The sequence below is a fragment of the Melitaea cinxia genome, chromosome 3, assembly GCF_905220565.1.
Source record: "Melitaea cinxia chromosome 3, ilMelCinx1.1, whole genome shotgun sequence".
NCBI classification, from domain to species: Eukaryota; Metazoa; Arthropoda; class Insecta; order Lepidoptera; family Nymphalidae; genus Melitaea; species Melitaea cinxia.
The window spans coordinates 15028941-15054995 of NC_059396.1; the positions used below are offsets into that span (position 1 = coordinate 15028941).

General features: G+C 33.2%; 1 protein-coding gene across 1 annotated transcript in view; it reads left to right on the forward strand.

The window, feature by feature from the left end:
• The first annotated feature begins 2525 nt into the window (after window positions 1–2525).
• LOC123667918 (piezo-type mechanosensitive ion channel component-like) overlaps window positions 2526–26055 on the forward strand; it is a 74522-nt gene continuing 50992 nt past the window's right edge. Inside the window, exon 1 of the mRNA XM_045601750.1 lies at window positions 2526–2589. Within this exon, the coding sequence (XP_045457706.1) occupies window positions 2526–2589 (64 nt within the window). The remainder of the gene's footprint in view (window positions 2590–26055) is intronic.

Consider the following 26055-nt stretch of genomic DNA (forward strand, 5'->3'; position numbering starts at 1 on the left):
TTTAGTGCAGTGACAAGTACACTAAATAGGTTTTAATTAACCCTTTTAATTTTTATTCATTAAAAAATAATAAAAATTTATCTTTACAAATAATTTTTCAAATATTATTTTAAAAGCGAATATTAACGAAATTTACATTTTTTATCTCATTAATAAAACCGATAATAATGAACAATAGGTCACATGCACAGTAGGCACATCACTAAGTTTGAAATGTTTGTGATTTCTTATTTTTTTATCATTGACATTAAAAATTAAAATATTTCTAAAATTTTTATTTTTACAATATATTATTACAAACTGTATATTTTTTGTTGAAAATATGTACCTATAATGTTTAGAAATTTTTGATATTTCCAACTAGAATTTTTTTCATTAGAAAAACATCATGTCATGCATTTGTCAACACTAGTACTGTCATACGCAATTAGAAAAGAAATTAAAAACAACAGATGCAACGATCGCGCCACCTAGCACATCGTTCGATAGTCATCTACCCTCATTTATTATATTACTCGAGTTATTCTGACGTGTACGAAATGAACGGTGCAACCGCCGCTAAGGCAGTCTTGGCTCTGGCTTGGCACGATACACTTGTTGTATCCTGCTAGCTTAACCTAGACTCGTTCAATAATTAATTTGTGCAAACGAATTAATTGTTAACTATTACGACTAATTTGGCTAGGCGAGGCGTATAACTCGAGCAGTGAAGGTGAGCGTTGATGCGCATCTCAAAGGGGATCTCCTTAAAGGGGCCTACTCAAAGCACTGCCTGCAGGGCCTGCTTGCAGTTACTGCCGCAGAGGATGTTGCTCCACAAAGCACTGCAAATCATTTACGCGGCATACGTTGTCGTGTTCACTTGTGGTCTCTTTGTACTTGCCTAAATTCGTCAGTTTTTATAAATGGCTCCTACATTATTCAAACACCAAAAAATAGCATTGGGTTTGACTGTATTGAGTACTTGTAGCGTTCAAAAGAAAAAAAAGGAAGCACTGGTGTAAAAAAGTTTTATATTTTTCATGTAAAAGCGACATAGCCTGCGACCGCATATCTTTGTTATGATAATGATCGTGGTTAATTTTCCAAAGACATGGCAAATCCCTATACAATTAGATTACGTCCCTCCACACGTCTTTTTCTCGCTGGCTCATTTTTCTTGAAGAAAACAGAGCCAAACAAATAATATAATAAAACCAAACCAACTAACCACCAACTAACTGATTAATTGCTAAATGACAACCACTGACAAGACAAACCCCAGGTCAAATAGAGTAGACAAACGTCGCAATGTACCGACGTAAACAGAATGGTGGTCTAAATCGGCCCGACCGAGCTACACATGTCCCTGATTGCAGTTTACGGAGTGGGGAGATCGTGTGTCGGGCTGGCAGAACGACACTGCGGCCCTGCGACAGGGTGAACAATTAAAATATCGGCCCTGCATGCATACATACAATACGATCGGCAGTGGTACTGCAAGCAGGGCCCTGCAGACAGTGCTTTGAGTAGGCCCCTTAAACCTACACCTGGGTCGCAAGTCCTAGGCACTGCTCTGAGTTACTCCCTCCGCTACACGATGGACTCGATCGGAACTCCGAAGAGCGTGCACGCATCCACGTGTTCGGTGGACGTTACAATTTTGTTATAATCTTTTTAAGTACTACCTACATAATATTGTAAAGAGTGCGAGTATAACCTACGCCCGCGCCCTGCAAATATAGAAAAGGAGACTTCCAAATAGTCGAAAGACTACACATTAATTTACAAACCTCAACAAAGGTGAGTTCCACTAAAGACCAGCAACGCTATCGACTCCGACTGCTGAACTGAAATTGTCGTTCCGCTAACGTAAAAAACGTCACGGGCATTGTAGGTGAATTTTATAAGTGGAACGCATATTTGAACTCAGTCAGGTGACAACGGTGTGCTCGCAATATGGCGCCATGGCGAAAACATGTAGCTGTGGGGGTTGTGAGTTAATATTTTATGGGTGAAGTGGGCGCAATGTGGTCGCGTACAGTGACGTCACCTATGACGTCGAGCGATCGCTCGCGACGACCACGGGCATTAAGTGGAACGATAGAAAGGCCTTTGCAGCCGTTGCGGTCGCTTAGTTGAACGCACCTCAAGAAAATCATACGCGCACTGTCAGTGTCATCTTGTTAAATGTCAATTTAGAATTTGTGAGAGGTGGTCGTGTTTTGGTTTTGAATTTTGTGATCTATTTGAAAATGAATAGAAAATACGAAAGTTTATTTTACCAAAAACTTTTAAGTTAAACTCCTATTTTTAGTGCTTAAGTGCTGAAGTAGTATTCGATAGTGTATTTTTTATATAGCGAACACTGTAGTTTAAAGTAAGTTTTAAAAACATTAATCAAGTAAGTTCACAAATACTAAGTAAAAAGTTATAATCTATAATATTTTGTTTAACATGTGGATTTTGAGAGTTTAAATATTTAATTTCCTTATTCTATATTTATGTTTATGATAATTTAAAAATTAACTCCTTTTTTTCAGATTATGCATAAATATTATATATCACTGTTATTGGTGCGCTTGGTTCTTCCAGCGTCGCTTCTACTCAGTAAGTGAACCTTTATAATACCATTGAATTTTCGCATCTAATCGTACTAACAGCTTTTATTATTCAATTATAATTTTACCTGTGTGTATCAATGATTCAATCAAATGAAAACATTTTTACATTTAAAGAGCACATAGCTTTTAATAACCTAGCCTTTTAAACCACAGTACTGTAAGAACAAAATAATAGTTAAAAATGTTGTTAATTTTTTAAAGTATTTTATTAATTTAATTGCCAGAATATAAACTTCAAAAAAGTATATAATATACTATAAAAAGGTCAAACTTTCAATAAGAATACTAATATACAAACATCAAACCCCAGTCTTCTTTCAACTTTTATTCAAATTAATTTTTCCTTATAATTTTTATATTTATATGTAAGTGTATATATCATTTTAAAGTTATTTACATAAAAGTTAAAATGTCGCTGTTGTTAACCGACTTTAAAAAAGGTTACTCAATTCGACCATATATATTTTTTTTACGTATGTTCAGGGATAACTTTGTCGTTTATTCTATATATATTTTATTCTTTTTTTTGGAATGGAGATATCTCAAGAGTGGTACCATGATTACATCGAAAAGTAATACAACATAGTAGACGAAAAAAATTAACAAACACACGAGTAGTCACTACGATTTTCGAGTGTCTTCCTCGATTTCTCTGGGATTTCATCATCAAATCCTGGTTTCCTTATCATGGTACTACACTTGGGATATCTCCTTTCCAACAAAGAAAGAATTATCAAAATCGGTTCATAAACAACGAAGTTATCTCTGTACATACATAGTATATATATGGATATTGTAATGTATTTATTCTGTCTAAAAGTGTAATGATTCAAGTCAACCGAATTGTATCGTATTATTGATGGTTTCGTTGTTTTTTTTTTTTAAGTTTTATCAAAAATCGTTTGCTGACTACTGGCAACATCAGCTGACGGTTTAATAACATCTAGATTGTACTTTACAACGTTGAACTGTTTTGAAGTTCGGACTTGTACACCCTACATTGCCTTATGTCAAATAATTTCATTAATGTTTATTTACTGCCTGCCCTTCATGGGCTTGGCAAACTTTACATCATGAAGTTTCATAATTCGGACGGGCCCGAGTCGAAATAAATATCCTTCTACATATTTGAGAGGTGAAACCAGGACCCAGATTGTTTTAATATGAATAGTTCATCCAGAAACTAAAAAGACCTACTACAGATCAATGTTTGACCGCGTCCCGTGGTACAGTCCAACACCGGCACAGATCCATGTGAATCAGCCTTAAAATACTACATTTACGTATTATAACGTACTTACTCGTATTGCTACTATCTTATCAGGTTACCGTTATTAATAATATTTGTCGTAGCAAATGATTTTATAATCAAACAGTACCTATACTATAACACGTACATAATTATGTAAAAATATTAAATTCTTAATATAAAAAAATAGCACCAAATATATCCGTTTTCATCTATTACTATTATTAATACGTGAAGCAAACATTTTGTACCCCTTTTTACGAAAATTGTGCAGACAGAGGATTATGTAATTTTGCACACTTATAGTTTATGTAGAGAAAGAATATAAATAAATAAATATAAAAAGCCTTTTATTTCTGGTTTTTGTACAAAAATTGATTACGAAAAAAAATCGGTAAGAACAAACAAATTTGCTATTGGTATAAAAATTATAACAATTATCTATTAATAAAAAGTAGTTGTATGTACACCAGAACCCTCTATGAGGTGAAGGCCTCTTCTAGAGATTGCCATTTTATTCTATCTTGAGCCTTCCATACCCAGTTAGGCCCTGCTATTTCCACGACGTCATCTGCCCAGCGTGCTAGTGGCCGACCTCTCCTCGTTTTGCCCTCTGGACCTTTCCATGTGGTTACTTGAGATGACCACCTCTCGCCCTGCAGTCTGGCGACGTGGCCAGTCCATTTCCATTTAAGTTTCTGGGCCAGACTGAGTGCGTCTATAACTTACGTTTTTTCCTAATTTGGGAGTCATTTGTTTTTTGTATTTTTTTTTTTTTTTTTTTTTCATCATACTCCGTTCCATCCCTCTTTGGCACGTGACTATTAATCTTTTCGCTTTTGTTGAAAACGTCCATGTTTGGCATGCATAGGTCAATGTAGGGAGTATACACATCTCCATCACTTTCTTTTTGAGCTGAATTGGTCGCTTTTCAGTGTTTCCTTTTGACTCCAACGAAGTACTTATTCCAAGTATTTTTGACTCGCCTTTCAATTTCCTTTTCATTTCATTTTGGGTCGAAACTTATGTTTTCCTAAGTATGAGTACTGGTTGACATACTCTATATGTTCGTCATCTATTGTTACAGTAATACCCCGGACTTACGCGATAGGTGGGACTGAGCGCTATCCGCGTAAGTCGAATTCGCGTAAGTCGGGGTACAGTTTTGCGGGGTACTTTTGGTAATTGATCTGACTGTCGATTCCCAAAAAACACAAAATCGTAACTTATGTACCTACGCGCCGATTCCGCACTACACGTCTGTGCATGTTGTAAACTGAACGAATAATAATGCGGATGGGGGGAGTCAAACAAAAAACGAATAGACGAGACAATTAAATCGCGTAACTCCGAATTCGCGTAAGTCGAGGTAGCGTAAGTCGGGGTATTACTGTATTGGGTTTTGGTTACTGTTTGTCATTACTTTAGTTTTGCTGTAGTTTATTTCTAGTCCTACTTTTTTGCTTTCTGCATTCAATGTGTTCATCATGTATTCAAAGTTTGAGCTGTTATTAGCAAAAAGGCCAGGTCATCAGCAAATCTAAGGTGTCTTAGATATTTCCCACTAATATTAATGCCGTGGGCCTTCGAATCTAGCTTTCTAAAAACTGATTCCAGCACTGCTATGAAGATCCTCGGGGACAGTGGGTCTCCCTGTCTTACTCCTCTTCTAATTGGAAATGAAAAAATCCAGTTGTATTTTGCTTGTGCTGTTATTGTAGATGTTTTTTATTACTGCCAGGTAGGTATTATGTGCTTGTTGGTCTTGTAATGTTTTCCAGATGGCAGAGTAGTAATGTGTCGAAAGCTTTTTTGTAGTCTATATAAGCAATATATAGTGGTGTGTTAAATTCTTGGTGTTTCTCTATGATTAGTTCGATGGTGTGGTGGTGTGTATGTGGTAGAAAAAATGCAGAATGCTAATATTTTTTTTTTAAATCTATACTAATATTATAAAGAGGTAAAGTTTATAACTTTGTATGTAGGGGGTAATCTTCGCAAATACTGATCCGATTATGAAAATTCTTTCACTAACAGAAAGCTACGTTATTCAGGAGTGATATAGGCTATATTTTATTGTAATTGTACAAAAAATTCAGTAAATAAGAAAAAGATTAAAATATAATATCAAAATGGCAAGTAAACTAGCGCCATCTATCGCTATTAGAACGGTACGGTTATTACGGTTTCTCGATTTTTGATACAAAATTTGTTATTTAATGTATATTATTTGGTTAATCACTACATAGTATAAAACAAAGTCGCTTTCTCTGTTCCTAAGTCCTTATGTATGCTGCTTCAATCTTTAAAACTACGCAACGGATTTTGATGCGGTTTTTTTTAATAGGTAGAGTGATTAAAGAGGAAGGTTTATATGTATAATAACATCCATTAAATAGTGGAGAAATACTGTTATTTTTGAGGTTTCTAATGTGATGTCGTAAATAATTATATTTTTTCCGCTTACATTTCAAACGCAGGCTGAACGAGATTATCTACGAGATTTATTAAAATAATGTGCTAAGTATTATACACATTGAAAAGATCTACAGAAAACTCTGCTATGGTATATGTCTATCTCTTATGGATATCCCACAATAACATTTTTTTATCATTTACTTTTTACGACAAATAATGGCTAATTTTCGAAGCGATTTTAACCAATACAGCATTGATCCTAATCTAATTAAATACCTTAAACACATTGCTGATTTAATATAGATCTATGAGTATATGGCCCTTACAGCATATGATTTAAATTAATATTTTCGAAGATACTACTTTTATTACTACTAGATTTAAAAATTGCGGGACGTAGCATTTGCGGCGGTTTCGGCCGGCCGGGGCGGGCGGCGGGAGCGTGCCTATAAATATCATATATAATCATTTTTTAACCGACTGCCAAAAAAGGAGGAGGTTCTCAATTCGACTGTATTTTTTTTTTTTAATGTATGTTACATCAGAACTCTTGACCAGGTAGACCGATTTCGACAATTTTTTTTTTAATCGAAAGGTGGTGTGTGTCAATTGGTCCCATTTAAATTTATTTGAGATCTAACAACTACTTTTCGAGTTATATCTAATAATGCGTTTTTACTTGACGCTTTTTTCGTCGACCTACGTTGTATTATACCGCATAACTTTCTACTGGATGTACCGATTTTCATAATTCTTTTTTTGTTGGAAAGGGGATATCCCTAGTTTGGTACCATGATAAGGAAACCAGGATCTGATGATGGGATCCCAGAGAAATCGAGGGAAACTCTCGAATATCCGCAATAACTTTTTACTGGGTGTATCTTTACTACTATACTGGGTGTATTTTTAATTTAATCGAAAGCTGATGTTTATCGTGTGTTCACATATAAATTTTATCGAGATCTGATAACTACTTTTTGAGTAATCTTTGATAACGCGTAGTTACTTGACTATTTTTTCGTCGATATACGTTGTATTACTTACTCTTCGATGTAATTGAAGTCGGTTTTTTTTCGTTTGCGAGCCGGAGCCGGAGCGGGCCGCTAGTCGGCTAGTATACTCATATATTTATTATTAAAGCCTATGGTTAAATTATGGTCGAATTTCGACCACCGAACGATCACTATTACTATTAAATACACAAGAACTCGAAATTAAAAAATATATCACAATTATAATCAGATGAATATAAATTAAAAATTAAAATATATTAATCTAAAAGCTGTAGTTTACTAATTGTCGCGAAACAGGTTCTAAAGGCCTATTCTACCTTCTGCTGTTAACGTCTAACCGTAACTTATTTGCAGGATAAACTTTATTTACAGCTGGCAAAACAGGCCCTGAGTAAATGAAGTCCCATTGAGTTAAAGTTTATTTAGTTATTCCAAGTGAACTCGTAATTATCTTTGTAAAAAATTGAACATAGCTATATTCTAAAGTTATTAATAATATGAATGAACTAATATTGATTACATTATTGTAACGCTACTTGTTTACTCGATGAGACTCATCAAATACTAAAAAACTGATTTATAAACTGCTCTCAAAGCGGAAAGTGTGATGTAATACCCCGAAACCGGCCGGTCGCCGGCACCGGTGCTATTGGCATAATCGTTGTTGAGTGCTTAATATTATTTTTCATCGTCTTATATCTACTCTAAATAGTAATAAAAATTTTGATCGTAAACTGTTATGATTTCATCGTATTTTATATACTTATAAGATTATAAATAATGATTCAAAATATTTCTTTCTACCTACAAATATTTTTAAGTTTATTGTTAACAAATATTATTTAATGAGATGGATGAAATAATGAGATTTAAATAAGATAGATGGATTAAAAGAAAAGCCCTACCAAAAAAGAAACCCAATCTATACATCTATATACATTTTGCCTGTGATTTCTAAATAACTGTGTTCTTTTAGGTGCATATACCTAGTTATTTACACTACTGAACTAAAACATAAAGAAACGATTTTAAAATTTTTGTCTGTTGTCTGTCTTTTCTAATCTTCGGAACGGTTAAACCGATTTTTATGGGACTATCACAAGAAGATAAAGGAGGTTATGAAGCAACATATAGGCTACTTTTTATCCCAGAACTCCCACAAAATCGGGACTTAAGCGACAAAAACCGTGCTTACAACAGCCCGAGTACCTGCAAAACAAGATAAATATGAAATAACCAAACGTTTTCTATTAATACGACATTTTTGCGAAAAAACATCTATACTATTACTATACAGCTGAAAAGTTGTTTTGTTTTTTAAGCGTGCTTATTAATCTCAAGAACTACCGGTTCGAATTCAAAAATTCTTTTTGTGTTGAATAGCCCATCAACCGAGGTCGGCTATAGGCTATTTTTTCCTCAAATTAACGCAGGTTAAACCGCGGGACACAGCTAGTGTTTAATAAAATCCCAACTTTTAATTGATTTCTCTTTTATAATATCGTCGCATTGCGGGATAGGAGTGATGTATCCTAGGGCGCGCCTCATATTGGGCGCGTCCTCGCGATTCGTTCTCTGACCTCTTGACCGAATTGTCATCCCTTACTTTGGAAACCTTCTGATTGTTCAGTTTTGACATTTGCATGCTCGACACAAAGAGTGATAGTTGCATGTTTGTTTACTAAAAACAATGAATCAAAGTTCCCTGCGTGTTTTTATAATTATTTACAGTCTTATTTTATGTCAGTTCAAATTTGTTAATGACGAAAATTTAATTGTTGAAGTGGTAAACAATTTTCTTTACAAACTTGCATGAATATAAATGTTTGTTTATCCTGCAAAATTTTAGATACTTTAAGATATATTTCGGACTGATCTAATAAAAAAATGACGATTTAATTTTGTTCCTTTCCTTTAAGGCGAATAACTGTTCTATTTTATTTTAATGATGTAACTGATAGTGCAACTGAATAAATGTAAATTCAGAAATGTTTAACCGAAACATAACCTACATAACGAAAAACGCAAATATAACTAACCTCATTTATCGTTCTCGCATGGGTACCTCAAACGAAACATTTCGTTCTAAAGGGCAACTTTACGCTTCTATTCTCCACTATACGACGTATAAATGGCTAAACTGTGAAATACTTTATTGTCCTATCTTTTCCTATCTGGTAAATTTACTAAGCTAAAAAAGGCAAACTGAATATCAAATAAAATATATTGCCAATTGTTTATTGTCAATCCTGTACGTACCTATGAAAATGATTTCAAATATCAAAGTTTAAGCTTCAAATTAAATTACGAGTATATGGTTTTTATTATCTTGATTATTACTGTTCCCCTTCATCATTCATCATCATCATTTCAGCTTATCACAGTCCACTGCTGGACATAGGCCTCCACAAGTTCACGCCAAAAAGGCGTGAACTCATGTGTTTTGCCCATAGTCACCACGTTGGGCAGGCGTGTTGGTGGCCACAGGGCTGGCTTTTTCGCACCGAAGACGCTATTGCCCGTCTTCGGTGCATGCGTTGTATCGGATTTGTTCTTAAATATATTTGATAATATATTTGATAACACCTGCTAAGTCATCGTATCTTAAGATTCACGCAAGCATACATGTGTCATGTGTACTAAAGTCATCACGAGATAGATATGTTTCGGAAAAATTTAAATATACATAACTTGGTGAATCATGCATGAGTGTTTTGAAATAGATCAAGCGTCACTCCCAATAACTTACTTGTACTAATGTGTGTTTAAAATAGGAATAAGAAATAAACTGCATCTCTAGATGTAACACCCAGTTACGCTTAGTTATATTTATTTCTCAAAAAATGTATATATTTGAGTATCTACTAGTAAAGTCTGCACAGTCTAAGTTAACAAGTCAGTTGGTTGTAGTTGTAATGTTGTTTGAGGAACTAATGGACCGCGCCTGCAATGATACTGTTAAATGAACTGGCCACAACTTGATACAAGATACGATATAACTACTTACATTAATTTTTAACTTAATTAGTACTTAGTTACTACTGAATTCTTTGTTATAAAATATATATATTTTTTTATGTTTTATTACCCACTTTACTCATCACGTCTTATTTAATTAAAATGTAAATAGCTGTGTTTTTTTTTTCTTTATTTAAAGAGCTTTAGACCATAATGACTATGTTGTCTTATTTTTATGATATAAGCTATGTTCGTTACAATAATTATTATCAATATAAATGAGACTTTTATATGTATTAAAATTGAAGTCTCAAATTTTCAAGTTTAATAACAATATTCATAGTTTTCAGTATGAGTTTATAATATTTAACGATAAGCTACCAATTATGTGTTGGATACAGCTATTTATTTCGAGATTTTTTAAAAATGTTCTATAAATGATATGTTGTATGTCAATGTACAACAAAAATATCAAACATAGCTCTGTCTGTAACATAGCAATGCTGGGCACGGGCCTCGTTCTTCATGTAAGAGAAGGGCCGTATCTTAAAGAAATCAACGATGCTGCTCCACTGCGGGTTGGCGGATTTATTTCCTACTAAAGTTATATTATATCAACTATAAAATTATGTTCGCAATCACTGTCATAAAGGTTGAAAGTTAATAGGCTTTGATTTAATAATGTTATTGGAACAATGTCAGCCTGTAAGAACTTAACAAGAATAAATTGAGCTATATGTTATGAATCTATTTTACCGTATAATGAATGACACATTGTTTGGTATGGTTTATTATCGGATGTAAAACAATGTTATTTTTATAACACGAACATGCTAATTGTTCCAGGACTTCTGATTAATTAGTTTTTGTGTGTAAGCTTTTAAAGTAATGAATATCACGCAAAGCCCGATTCACATTTAACGTTTTATATCAACTTGTATGATAATAAGTTGGGGAATTTGTGACACGCCCGACTGTAATCCACATGTGACCACACGCACACTTAGTCAGGGCTGTTTTTTATTGCAATTATCTTAATCGTTGAATATTGTATGTGGGTCAAAATGACAATCCGTAAAAGTTTTTGACGAGTAGAAAAGTTGATTGTTGCGTGTTGATTGTGAAAAAAATATGTTGTTACGAAAAATGAACCTTGTATATACAATTTAAATATGTTTTTAGTTAATAGAATATATTGTAAGACCAAATAATATTTTGAAAAACCATGTCTATTTGTGTATTTTTATAGCTGTCGTATCACGCCAAGGTTATGATATATGACGTTTTGGTAACTTATTGATCTCCTAAACGAAGAATAAACCAGAATGTGACCAAAAATAGTCAGGAAACTTCAGGCCTGTGACCTACTCTTTAATCAGACGTGTCTACAAAATTCTAATATGGTTATATTTAGACAAAATAATAAAATGAGTGTGTTTTTGGACCACATGATTGCAGTAAACCTTCTTTAGCAATAGGTCCGCACAATAGGCTGTCTCTTAGATGTACGAAACGTAACTGGCTATGAGAGAAATAGAGAAAGAAAATGTGTGCTCGCACCTCTCTCTCTTGCTCCGTTCACCTCGTCCGATCACACTTTTCGTAACGCTCTTGTAACGCATTCACCAGCCTACTCCCCAAGCCAAGCATGCGAAAGAAATTTTACTTCAATAATTCGCATCGTGATTCATAACTCCTAATGAAAAAAACAATGTGTATCATTGAGATAATTATGTCTCACGTAACGCACAGTGCATACGCTTAAACATATTGTTAGCGTACCTCTGTTACCCTGAAGTTTGTGGTAAATATTTTAAAGTTACAAAAAATGTTAATTAAACTAACTACTTCTATGAACATTATACTCTTTCATTTGTATAATAACAGTACTTAGCTTAATACATATACGTGTATGTATGTTAGTTTATTGAAATCTTCAGTGTTAAATATAATTATAATTACACTGAGGTTGAATGTGCCGTTTATGATTCGTTTCAAGGAATACCTCAATGTATGCAGAGCGGTGTAAATAGCGTTGCGATGTAAGTAGCGAGCATATTTGGACGGCGAATACGTTACCTTATCGGATGTCTGATTCACAAGGTCGCGCCACAGTTCAACTGGTTAACTAGCAACCTACATTAAGCGTGATCTCATCGTTATGTCGAATCCGTCGATACTGTGTATACCTTAACTCAAGTTTTACAATTAAAAAGATTAGTTCCAGTAGGAAGGCGATGTCAGCTTAATGTAGGACATTTATATGGAAATCCGCACTATGTTTGTGAATACTAATATTCGTTTCAAGTGCGTGCCGCAAAGTCTTGTACCATAGTAAATAGAAAAAAGTCTTGAAATAAAGAATTTTCTTGTAAAATAGCGCATTTGTTAACATTGGACTGGAAAAGTTCTAATGATTATGGTCCTTATTTGGGACAGAGACGGCAGAGTTTTTGAAGTAAATCTTCTTTATGCACGCTTGATTTGGGGAGCAAGCTGGTGAATGTATGACGAGAGCGTTACGAAAAGGGTGATCAGGCGAGGCGAAGTTGAGAGGGAGATATAAGTTAGTAAAGATAGAAAGAGGGAGAGTTACGTTTCGTAAGTTTACTTCAGTCGTGTGGTAATAGCACACCCGTTTTTAAAGTAAAACTTCTTAACGCACGCTTGACTTAAAGAGAAAGCTGCTTAATTTGTGAAGAGAGGCAAACGGATCAACAGAGAGTGTGCGAGCATACATTTTCTTTCTCTCTTTCTCTCATAGCCAGTTGCATTTCATATAAGACACAGTGCAGGCATATAGCCAAAGAAGTCTTACTTCAGTCGCGTGGTCTAAAGCACACTTGTTTTTTTATTTTGTATAAGAACCCTATTATAACCTATCTTCTAAAACTGTTCTAGTAAACGTCTATCGTTTAAAATAATAGAACCAAACATTTTTTTTAATAATAGGATTTTTAGGCGTCTTTGAATCACCTTTAACAAGGGTAATGAGCGTAACAGCTTTAATGTTAATTGTATGACAATTAATTACCGATTCAAGTTTTCAAATGTTTACTGCTATCGCGTCGTGATGTACATTATCTAAAAGTGGTAACTGTGACTCGTTAGATGATTTTGATCAGTGTGTAGATATGAAATTATTCAAAAACGTAAATGTTTATATCTTAACGACCGTTACAAACGTTGAATATATTAGATAGCAGCAAAGATAACAAACAAATAATTAATTCTTTTTTTTCTGTCAGACTTTTACGAACTGGTCCGCTTCTGAAATGACCTACAAGTACCTTTTTAACCCTCATCCTTCAAAATCAAGTAAAAATAAGTATAATAAAAATAGTTTATTTTGGACAGCTTAGATCCATAAAAATTGTTAGTAGAAAAATCCGGCCAAGTGGTGTAGGTTTTGATTGCTCTTGCGAGTGTCGGAAAATTTTCAGCATAAACCGTTTTCGTTCTAATCTTTTGATTGCGTTGGCTTAGAAGTTTGATTTTTTCACAGTACAGTGAGTATTTGATATGAATTTCAGCTTGATACCTCCACGAGTTTTTGAGAAAAGGGGTCTTGACAGACAGACGGACAACAAAGTGATCCTATAATGGTTCCGTTTTTCCTTTCGAGGTACGGAACCCTAAAAATACTTAACTTATATCTATGGTTGTTAATAGTCGGTTTATTTATTAATAATTTCTTAATAAGCCGAATATAGTATAGCATAGTCATTACGATCATATGGTCAGTCAAGAGGCAGTCATGACTGTCGGCAATATCACTCACAATCAGTAAAGCTCGAGTTAGTGTAGAATTTTGGTAAAAGAAACATCGTCAAAAGCCTCGCGCTTCCAAAATCGATTGTCGATTCTAGAATGGGTGGGGAACCACCCTTGCTCCCCTCCCCTCTGAATACAATACGACGCAAGTAATGTAAAACAAACAAAATGCACAGGTTTGTGTAACTCGCAATAAAAACAACCTTTATCCTCGATTAATACATTGACAAATTTCGGCCTTAAAAAAGATCTGAAAAGCTTATATTATTATTATTGGTAGTAAGGCTTATAGGTAATGGAGAGACGGTTTATTGTTCGGTTATACTGAGAAAACTACTGAACCAATCGGAATAATACTTATAAGATGCAGCTTGTTTCGGAGAAGGTTTTAGTATATGATATGTTGGTGATTACTTATCGTGTAAAAATATATGGACGGGCAGAGGTCGCTAGTTAGATAGAATAAGAATAGAATAGAAATAGAATAGATATAAATTAGAAATGTCACTGTTTTTATTTCAGTTGATTTTTTTATTTTTAAACCAATAGGTCGGCAAAACAAGCATAGATACGACTCATTTGATGGTAAGCAATTATCGTAGTTTATAGACGTCTGCAATACCAGAAGCATCACAAGCGTGTTGCCGACTCTACCCCCAGAAGCTTTCACCTTACTGACAATAGGAACACAACACTGCTTGAAAGCAGTAGGTAAGCAGTAGCTGTGATCTGTAAGGTTGAGGTACTCTCCCAGTCGGGTTGCTCCAGATTTTGAGCAGGATACTTCCTACTGTGCCCTACCTCAGTTATTGTCCTTATTATACCTCAGTTATTAAAGAAATGTTTTCCTTGTTTATTTTGTTAAATCATTATAATACACGCATAGCGAGCCTAAAAATATTAAAATTATAATTATTAATAATACATATATGTATGCAAACGCGGTCTTATCACTTAAAGCGACCATTTTCAGGCAAAATTAACTAAATAATGATACAGAATAAAGTCCTGCGAATTATGCGCAAATAAAATAACGTAGTTTTTATTTTTTAAGCAATAAATGAATGAAACGGAACATACGATATAAAATACATACAACAATAGTAATATTTAATGCTATTTATAAGTGTAGTATATAATATATTTAATCTATACAAATATACAAAATTGTAATACATAAATATAACATATTATGCATAAGATAATGTCAAGCATAGATACTATTTGTGCAAAAGATTATAAAAATATTTATTATTTAAGAGAAGACGAATATAATTGGGCAGATAATTCCAGAGCTTGAATTAATTTATTTTTCTTTCTTTTTTAATAATCCTTTTCATAACCTAAATTTCATCTAAATTTTAGTACCTATTGGGATGCGCAATATTTAATTATTTGACAATCAAGTTTTTTAAGGAGAATTGCATTATTTGTATTAGTATGTATAAATTAATATTATATATTAATATGCTTTAATTTTGTTACATTTTGTAACGTTTTCCATACACATAAAATAAAAATGTGATAAACTTAATTTTATGGAAATTATGAATTTGAAAAACACTTAGATACCATTGAGAAAATATAACAAGTTACAATGTTTTGTACCAACACGCGTAAGTGGGGCTTATCTTGTCAAGATAAACGCAACTTAAAATAAAATAGTTATGTTTGCTCGAAAACGAAAAAAAAAAACTTCAATTACATCGACAAGTAATACAACATACTCGTAAGTAGACGAAAACATAGTCAAGTAAATACGCGCTATCAAAGATTACTCAAAAAGTGGTCATCCGATCTCGATCAAACATAAAGGGAACCAAGACAAGCACCTGCTTTCGATTAAAACAAGAATCATCAAAATCATTTGTAAGGATAAACTGCTACCCTAACTAATACAGCTCACTACTCAAAAAGTGGTCATCCGATCTCGATCAAACATAAAGGGAACCACAAGACAAGCACCTGCTTTCGATTAAAACAAGAATCATCAAAATCATTTGTAAGGATAAACTGCTACCCTAACTAATACAGCCCAATACGTTGTAATAGATGTGGGCACGTGGCCGCGACATCCTTTGATCGATATTTACTGAAGTTGTTTTACCTAATTTAGATAGATGGCGCGTTGTGACAAAATACGGACCGTTCATAAATACGCGTCATCAAAGATTTCTCAAAAAGTACTCACTATATCTCCATTATATTTAAATTAGACCACATGGCAAGCATTAGCTTTTTATTTATAAAAGAAACATCAAAATCGGTGCACCAAGTAACAAGTTATGAGGTATAATATAAAAAGCAGTCAAGTAAACTCGCGTTATCAAAGTATACTCAAAAAATACTAATCAGATCTCGATTAAATATTAATAAGACTACATGACAAGCATTATCTTGCGATTAAAGTAAGAATCATAAAATCGATAAACCCAGTAAAAAGTTATACGGTTTAATATAACCGTACGACGAAACACGACCCGACGAAAAAATACTCAAGTAAATACTCATTATTAGATATAACTCGAGAAATACTTTTAAGATCTCAATCAAATTTAAATGGGACCAAATGGCAAAATGTATGTATATTTATGTTCAAAATCTTTTGATGCAGATGACTCAATTGTCTAAAGCGCATGCTGTAACGAGAGGAATTATATGTATATATTTAATACCTTAGCATATAACTAATTGTAATTTTTTTAAACATGTAATGCTGTTGGTGGTTCATTTTAAATAAATAAATAAATAGACACGCAAAACGTTTCGATTAAAAAAAAAATAATCGAAATCGGTCCAACCAGTCGAAAGCTCTGAAGTAACATACATTAAAAAAAACAATCGATTTGAGGAGGTTCTCCTCCTTTTTTGGAAGTCGGTTAGTAAAAATTGATTAATTTTGGGCATGAAAGATCAAAGAAGCTTGAAACTGGCAATTGTATTTTGAGAACCGCGTTCGATGGTTTTTCGAAAGTTTGTTGGTAGAAAAGTGTTCCAAATACTTTTTATTTAATAAAAATATTACGAGACCATGCGACATGTACCTACTGACGTTAAAGCAATACGAATTTGTAATCGCGCATTACAGAAAACTATATTAAGAGACGAACAGCTTTAATGTTTTGTCACCTATTTCCAGTCTTAGCAAATAAAATGGGAATATTATTATCAGGAGTTTATAATTGTTTATTTTACTGCAGTTTGCGCGACAGTCATGATGTGTAAAAAAAAAATGCGATAACAAGGTAAACAGAAGTTAGATATTTTATCATTGACATGATAGATTATTTTCAAAAAGTATGAAATCATTGTTTTTAATAAGATTATTTAAAATGTTTGTTACTTGATGACAGTAACTCTTAATTTCTTACATTGAAGAAATAAAAAGTTAATAATAACCTTTACAGTTTTCACCCTCGTACAAATACAAATATACTTTATTGTACACTAAGAAAGGACATATTTACATCAAAAAGGTAAACCAAACATGTACATTAGGCGGTCTTAACGCTAAAAGAGCGATCTCTTCCAGATAACCTCAAGCACAAAAAGAACATAAGAAAGAATAGGAAGAATAGTTTCAGAAGTTTTCGCAGTATAACCGAACATAATAAATTGTGTTTGCAGGTAGACGAAAAAAAACCGACTTCAATTATATCTACAAGTAATACAACGTAGGCAAACGAAAAATTAGTCAAGTAAATACGCATTATCAAAGATTACTCCAAAAGTTGTCATCAGATCTCGATGAAATTTAAACGTGAACATGATAAACATTGGCTTTCGATTAAATAAAAAATTGTCAACATCGTACACCCAATAAAAAGTAATGCGGATTATCGAGTTTCCCTCGATTTCTCTAGGATCATCAGATCCTGGTTTCCTTATCATGGTACCACACCAGGGATATCTCCTTTCCAACAAAAAAAGAATTATCAAAACGAAGTTATCCCCGAATATACATTTAAAATATATATATACATACTAGCTGTGCCCGCGGCTTCGCCTGCGTTGAAATTAGTGTGTCATAAAGTTTTCCCGGCAAACTTCCATTAAAACTCTCATCAAAATCGGCTTAGCCGTTCCGTAAACCTTCCTGTTGCAAATGGTGGAGGCCTCTCTCCAATGGCGAAACCGCATGAAAATCCGTTCAGTAGATTTTGAACGAATCGATCACATACACTTTTGGGGACTTTGTTTCATAATACACTAACTGTTGCCCGCGATTACGTCCGCGTGGTTATGAAGATATGCATTACTATTAAGATGTTTAACGCAAATTATTTTTTATTTCAGTCACTTGAAATGCTTATTAAACTGAGTAGGTAACTTTTTAAAAGGCACAATTTAGTATAATTTATTAGTTATTTTTATAAAACCTCTCTATACACAACATTTTTAGTTTTATTTTGAGGCTGTATATGTTTCATACAAACTATCATCCCCAACTAAACCCCTATAGCGGTGGAATATCATAAAATCCGTTCTTAGCGGACGTCTGCTAACTATAATCTACCTCCCTGCCAAATTTTATCTTTGTTCAACCTGGATGGATCCAGCGGTTTTTGAGTTCTCGTGATGAGTGAGTTAGTGACCTTTCTCTTTTATATATATATAGATTATTTGCATTATTTGGACACCCCCTCACCATCTATACAGCATATATTTTAAATTTCAAGTCTCTTACTTCAAAAACATAAGACTTTAATACAAACTTTCGCCCCCCGTTTTATCCCCTTAGGTATCGATTTTCGTAAAATCAGTTCTTAGCGGATGTTTACGCCCTATAAGGAACCTACCTCCCAAATTTCAAGTTTGTAGCTGTTATAGTTTCGGAGGTTTCGTGATGAGTGAATCAACCTACCATCCCCCGTTTTAACTCCAAAAGAGAGTTTATTTCTAAAGATACATTATTTGGTCACCTTTCTACCATCTATAGAGCATAACATTTTAAATTTCAAGTCTCTTCCTTCAAAAACATAGGACTTCCATACAAACTTCCAACCCCCGTTTTATCCCCTTAGGGGTCGAGTTTCGTAAAATCTGTTCTCAGCGGATGTTTACGCCCTATAAGAAACATATCTGCAAAATTTCAAGTTTGTATCTGTTATAGTTTCGGAGATTTCGTGATTAGTGAGTCAACCTACCATCCCCCGTTTTAATCCCAAAAGAGAGTTGATTTCTAAAGATACATTATTTGAACACCTTCTCACTATATATAGAGCATAACTTTTAAATTTCAAGTCGTTTACTTCAAAAACATAGGACTTTCATACAAATTTCCAAACCCCGTTTTATCCCCTTAAGGGTCGAGTTTCGTAAAATCCGTTCTCAGCGGATGATTACACCTTATAAGGAACCTACTTGCCAAATTTCAAGTTTGTGCTGTTATAGCTTCGGAGATTTCGCGATCAGTGAGTCAACCTACGATCCCCCGTTTTAACCCCAAAAAAGGAGTTGATTTCTAAAGATACATTATTTGGACACCTTTTCACCATCTATAGAGCATACATTTTAAATTTCAAGTCTCTCACTTCAAAAACATAGGACTTTCATACAAACTTCCAACCCCCGTTTTACCCCCTTAGGGGTCGAGTTTCGTAAAATCCGTTCTTAGCGGATGCCTACGTCTTATAAGGAGACTACCTGCCAAATTTCAAGTTTGTAGGTGTTATAGTTTCGGAGATTTCGTGATGAGTGAGTGAGTGACCTTTCGCTTTTATATATTTCTATAGACTATGAAATTGCCGTTTTGTCGTACTGGCTATTTCAAAACTAAGAAAAAAAAAATCGCATGAGCATTACTGTAGATGTGTACTGTGAAGAACTAAACACAATAATGGAGAAGTTCGCACGTCTCCAACCAGCTTTGGTCAATCGCTCAGCTGCCCCTGCACGACAATGCGCGACCTCATACTGCACAGCAGACGGTCTCCAAGTTACAAGAGCTGGGGTTGGAAGTTTTCCGTTATCCACCGTACTCACCAGATCTTGCCCATACAGACTTCGAGTTTTTCCAGAATTTAGATTACTTATTGGCAGGAAAAAATTCAATACCCGAGAGGCAGTACATAATGCCTTTGAAGAGTTTGTTGCCTCCCGTCCAGCAGAGTTTTTTAAGAAAGTCACCAATAACTTACCACTACGTTGACTTTGAATAATAAAATTAAAAAAATGTAGAAAAAAAGTGCGTTAACTTGTTTCATCAAAAACGGCAATTTCATAGGTAAAGACCTATTATATTATTCATTTATTTTTTGAATGTATTTCATTAATCTGGAAGTTGATTATGTTATCACTATCTGTTTCTAATTCCATTGTTTTCATATACATTTTTTATTATTTAAAGCAAAATTAGTCATTATACAAGCATGACAAATAATAATACCATCTATTAAATTGGGAAAGTATGTCACGAGTTTCAATCTCTCTATTCTATTTATTTATAAACAAACATTTTGAAATGAGTTACTGGGTGGGAATGGTTGCGTATTTTTTGTAAAAGTGCCGAGATATTTTTCTGATATAGTAAAATAATTTATGAATGAACCTATAGTACTTTGCTAGCTTAGCTTAGCTAATATCCTGAAATGAAATAGTAAATTGCAGCACGTTGTCATCATCAATACTCTTCACTCTAACATTACTAAAGATCTGGTTTAAAACAACTTTTTCAAATCTCATTCAAATGAATGTTTGTTAAAATGTTATACATGTGAAAATATATAAAGATTGTATGTTTCGTAAAATAGAAAATATAGTAGGTATAGTTGTATCCAGAGTTATTTGGATAAAGTATCAAAGATATCCGGAAACCTTAACTTATAAATGCCATACCCAATACGACCGCACTCTCAGCGCTGTAGGTATGAACGTAACCACGCCGTCAAAACCGGGGCATTGCCCTGTTTACGATTTATCGCGTCTCTATGACACCATTTTCTTATTGGGTTCAGATTGGCGAGATTTCAAACAATATTATTAAATAATCTAATTAATCTTTATGAGAGCCAAAATAAAAGAAATTTGACAATATATACACACTTCACATAACTTTTAATACATTATATTGAGAATTGTTTTTTTTTTTTTAGTTTTACTATGTTTGTTCACCTAAAAGGTGTAAAATAAATTAAGTAGGTACGCTTAAGAGCCATTTCACAATTTTACGCTCTGCAAGTTTAGGTAAATTTGGTCGCATCGCGCGAGTCGTACGAGCCGCGCGATCTTTGTGCTAGTACGTATAGTGTGACAACCAAAAGACCATCGTGATCATTTTCTGATGTATAATAAAAATTATAACTATGGTATAAAATGTTTTTTACATAATTAATTTGTTAAAAATTTGAAGTATGTTATATAACAACAGTCAATAAATTTAAAATAAAATTAAAAAAATCAATTTTATGAAACAATTTTTTTAAATTGATTTAGTTTTTACAATTTACGAATGAATCTAATATTTACGATATGAATAAAAAAGCATTTAATGACATCGACACCGACAAACATATTAATTAACAAATAACAAGACAAACAGATTGAAATGCCTATTTGTATTGATAGTGTGAGAAAAGAAAATTAAATTATACATTTGTTTACAGAAATTATCATTATATTATTTTACAGTCATTTTCGTAATATGTTTATTTTATTTATATTTTATTATGAAAGTATCAAATGCGTTTTATCCGCTATAACAACAGGCGCTTGGCGCGTGTGAGCGAAATAGACGGCTGCGCAGAATTTGGCGTGGACCTTACCTCTAAGAGCGCTAGCGCTCGACTGATTTACCGGGCTTGATGCGTGGCAATATATACTATCTTTTTATTATTTAATATAAAATGTATTAAAAATAATTACATCTTTTAATTATTTTTTTTTTGTATTCCTAAATGATGTAAGTTTACTTTGATGAAGATAGTTCGTTAAAATTTCTTAGTTTTCTAAGAGAAATATCGCTTTTAAAATTGTACTTATTTGGAAAATATTCGTAACTTTAAATTTTTTTTATCGTTTAATAGAGATACAAATGGAATAAAAATCTATGATAGTGGACAACAAAATTATATTCCACATATTATGATATTTTTTTAAAATGGTTTCAACGTAGAGGTTATTGAAAAGTAGGACTTCAAAGTATACATTGCGACCGTTTACCCAGGGAGGAGGCTGATGAAAAGGTTAATAATTTTATACACATAATATAAATCAAAATTCTGATCTGACTATGGACTACAACAAAGGTTGCTCTATTATATTTCAAGAATATAAATTACATTATTGCATCCAACACTGAGATTAACGACGTCAAAATATTACAATTTCGTGGATTGTTACCGATTTTTGTGAAATGGCTCTTAAAGTTAAATATAAAAAAAGTTAAATATGAATTCAGTATTTTTTATCTATCGTTTATAAGTAAAAAATTTAGATCTATTGTTTAAACTCAGCTTATTTAATGCAATCACTAAAAACAAAGTGCAAACCATTACACTATCAAAACATTTCCTCGAGTGTAGAACAAATCTTAGAGTGAGATTTACGATACATCACAGATCAGAGCGACGGTAGAACATTAGAGTTGCTCTATCATCGTTTTATTGACTTTAAAGATATCATATGGAAAACAATTTTCTGTTGTCTTGTCTAACTATTTCTGTTCGTGAAGACGTAAACATGTTCGTTGTTCGACCTACTTGCATTTAAAGTTATAATCATCGAAAAATTCTCAGGCGTCTGGTGTGTGAAAATTTAGACAAGCTTAGAGGGACATTAATTTACTAAACAATAGAAATATAAATATTTTATAATGATGGCATCACCTTTAATCGTAACCTTCACATAATTTTCAACTGATAGTATGGTAATTACTATGGTTTTAATGATAATATTTGTTTTTCTGCATAATTTTTAAATTGTTTATTGATGGATTCAGTTCGTAAATTCCCATTATTGGACAGAAACCCCTTTCTTCCTATATGAAAAAGGTTGCAGCTTAATTTACCACGCAGGTCAACTAAGAATAGGGATCTCCAAATTAATATATTCGTTGATCGATTCCTTACTTTAAAATTATCATTTGTTACTTCACTTTAAGAGTAAAATTGCGCTGAATCCATAACAAAAGTAATAATATGTTGTGATGCAGTTCCAATGCTTTTACGATTACACGAATGCCGTAATTACTTAATAAGTAATACCGCCATTATAACAAGTATGACGACCTCTTTGGCGTAATCGTGAGTGTGCTATATAGGCGACTTAACACTGGCTATACGGGTTCGATTCACGCTCCAGATGGATATTTGTATTTATAAAAATATTTGTCTTCGGTCTGGCATTGTGGGGCTCCCCACCGTGGCGTGGATTAAACTCCACCCTTCTACTACACGGAGTTTGAGGCCTATGCCCAGTAGAGATATGTTACAAGTTGGATCAATCTACTGAATAATAATGCCTGTGTGAGTCCATTCTGATACCGTGATGGTGATGGATGTAGCTAATATTAAGTTATTTGTGCTTAATTTAGGTTATTCGTCGTTGTCGATTTTTTTTTTAAATTAAATGTTTGTTCAACTAATATTTTTATAATCGTCACAAATGAGTCACTTATGAGAATAAATCGCCATTAAGTATTAGACGTTTATACAGGTCGTAGAAAAAAAATATAAAGCTTCGTGTGTACCGTATGCTCCAAGACCTATTTTTTTTTTATTAGTTGCTGTTAGGTTTTGTCAGCTTATTCCAAAATATTAACTAACGTAGGTACATAGCATATATATATATATATATATATATATATATATATATGCTATAAAATATCTAAACTATTTATCTTATTTTCCTTGTACGTTCACACTCGTTCGGCTTGTGGCGTTTTTTTTTTTAATATTTACCCGTTGATTATTACATGTATTATTTTAGTACATTTTGATATTATTTCATGCTTCTTAAACTGTATATGACATTTTAGTTGATCTGTTTCTGTTATTTTCCATCGTCAGACAACACGCTATATCTAGAGTCCAATCATTAACTATAATTTTGTGGAAAGCAAATGTAACAGAGCCTCAATTTCAGTAAACTGTAAATAACACATTACAGTAGTAACAGTTCTAAAATTATCTTTAGTATAGGGATGATTCCAGGTGATCATAGAGAATTAAGTCAATAAATATTGCTTTATTGCATATGTCTGATAAATATTTGTTCAAGGTAACATTGATTTACACACTATGGTCGACACACTCTGATGGCGAGTTTACGGTCACACACAAGGATAAGCAATCACCATGTATGCCTTGGACATCTGCAGCAAAGTACTCATAAAAATGCAACAAGTATAGTGAACGGCGTAATTTATATAAAGCAAAAACTTTTTACAGCTTTTTACGAAAATTGCGTATATATAAAGTGTATGAAATTTCACACACTTATAGTTTAAATAGAAAAGGAGTGCAAAATACTATTTTTTTTAAATTATGAAATAAAAAATACATTAAATCAATAAAAAAAAATGAAATAAAAAAGTGGTCTCATACAGTAAACATTTTTTCCACATTAGAACTAAGTTCGGCTTTATTCCACCTATCGGTCGAATATTGAAAAAAAAAGTATATAAATGATAAAGTAAGTGCTCTTAATAAGACACATAAAGTCGTTGCCATTAAAATTTTTTTATACAAAGAGCTACATAAAACTAACTACATTAAACTTTCTATACTGGGCACTCATGTGCTTGCAATTTCCTCCTTAAAATATGTTTAACATACATGTTTAACAGATACACAAGGTAGTCTGTATAGAATACAATTAATGTTTAAGTTTTACGTAAAAGTCGATTGATCACGCACACGTTATCATCATAGACCTTTTAAGTATTACATATATTCAACCCACAATCGGGAATGTTACGACGAACTCACAACTCTGGCCCAAAAAGCAGGATCGCTGTCAAATATACGAGCCAATCAAATAGTGTCAGTTAATAATATCAGTCGATAACTCGGTACACTAGACTGGCGTAACTATTAGCAATAACCTCGTTTCAAATTAGGAATCACTGAACGGTCATCTATGATATCCACAATGACGGCATGAACGTGACACTTCTGGAATATGTGAGTATGTCGTCTATCGTAGCTGGTGGTGAATCTCTTAACAAGATCTTAACAGAAATTCTTAATTTGGTGCAACTTCTAATCAAGAAAAGAGACGACTTAAAAATAGTAGGTAGAATTCAATGGTTTCAGGTAACGTTCTTACAGAAAACTTCAAGGTCCAGAAACGCACCACAATCACAACGCCCAGACAATGACAAATACCTGTATATATAATTATGCGAGAAGCGAACCAGTGACCGCTAGCGGGTCAGCCAGGTTGTGTGACCACCGCACCAACGCTTCATCAAAACTAAAATAAAGTCAGACAAAAATAAACCTTAGTAATTTACTGAAGTTTAATTTGCTTTTAAGGGTTATTACTTTAAGCCTAGGGCTCTTTTTAGAATTCAGTTATTTTGTGTATTATGTTTTAATTTTATGTATTATGTTTATTTCGCGTGCTGTGAATTGCTAATTCGTTAAATATTCTTCCGAATCTTTGTTTGCGACCACGCCTGAAAAGATCCCACAAAATTAGAAACTAAAAGTTTATTAGTTTACTAGAAATTACGTTTAAAGTATTACGGTTATTCATATAAGTATATGTATGCTTATTTAGGTCTTTAAAATGTGCACTGGGCAGTGCATGTAATGAATGCGTAATTATATAATTGATCGTCATTTAGTTCAGTGGTCAAACGGCGCTATAATCTCTTTGTCGTTCGAAGTCTTGTTGAAATCGAAGTGAAATAACGTGACGCTGACGTGTGACAGTGACGCTGAGAGTTTCGAGAGTACCTATTACAGCACTTTTAGAATCTTTTAGTATATTTAGTTATCATTTCATTTAATATAGGTATAACAGTATACCCGCATACGATACGAATAGCAAGCGTCAAATTATGTTTTTATTTTGGGGTTTTATTATTTTTTTC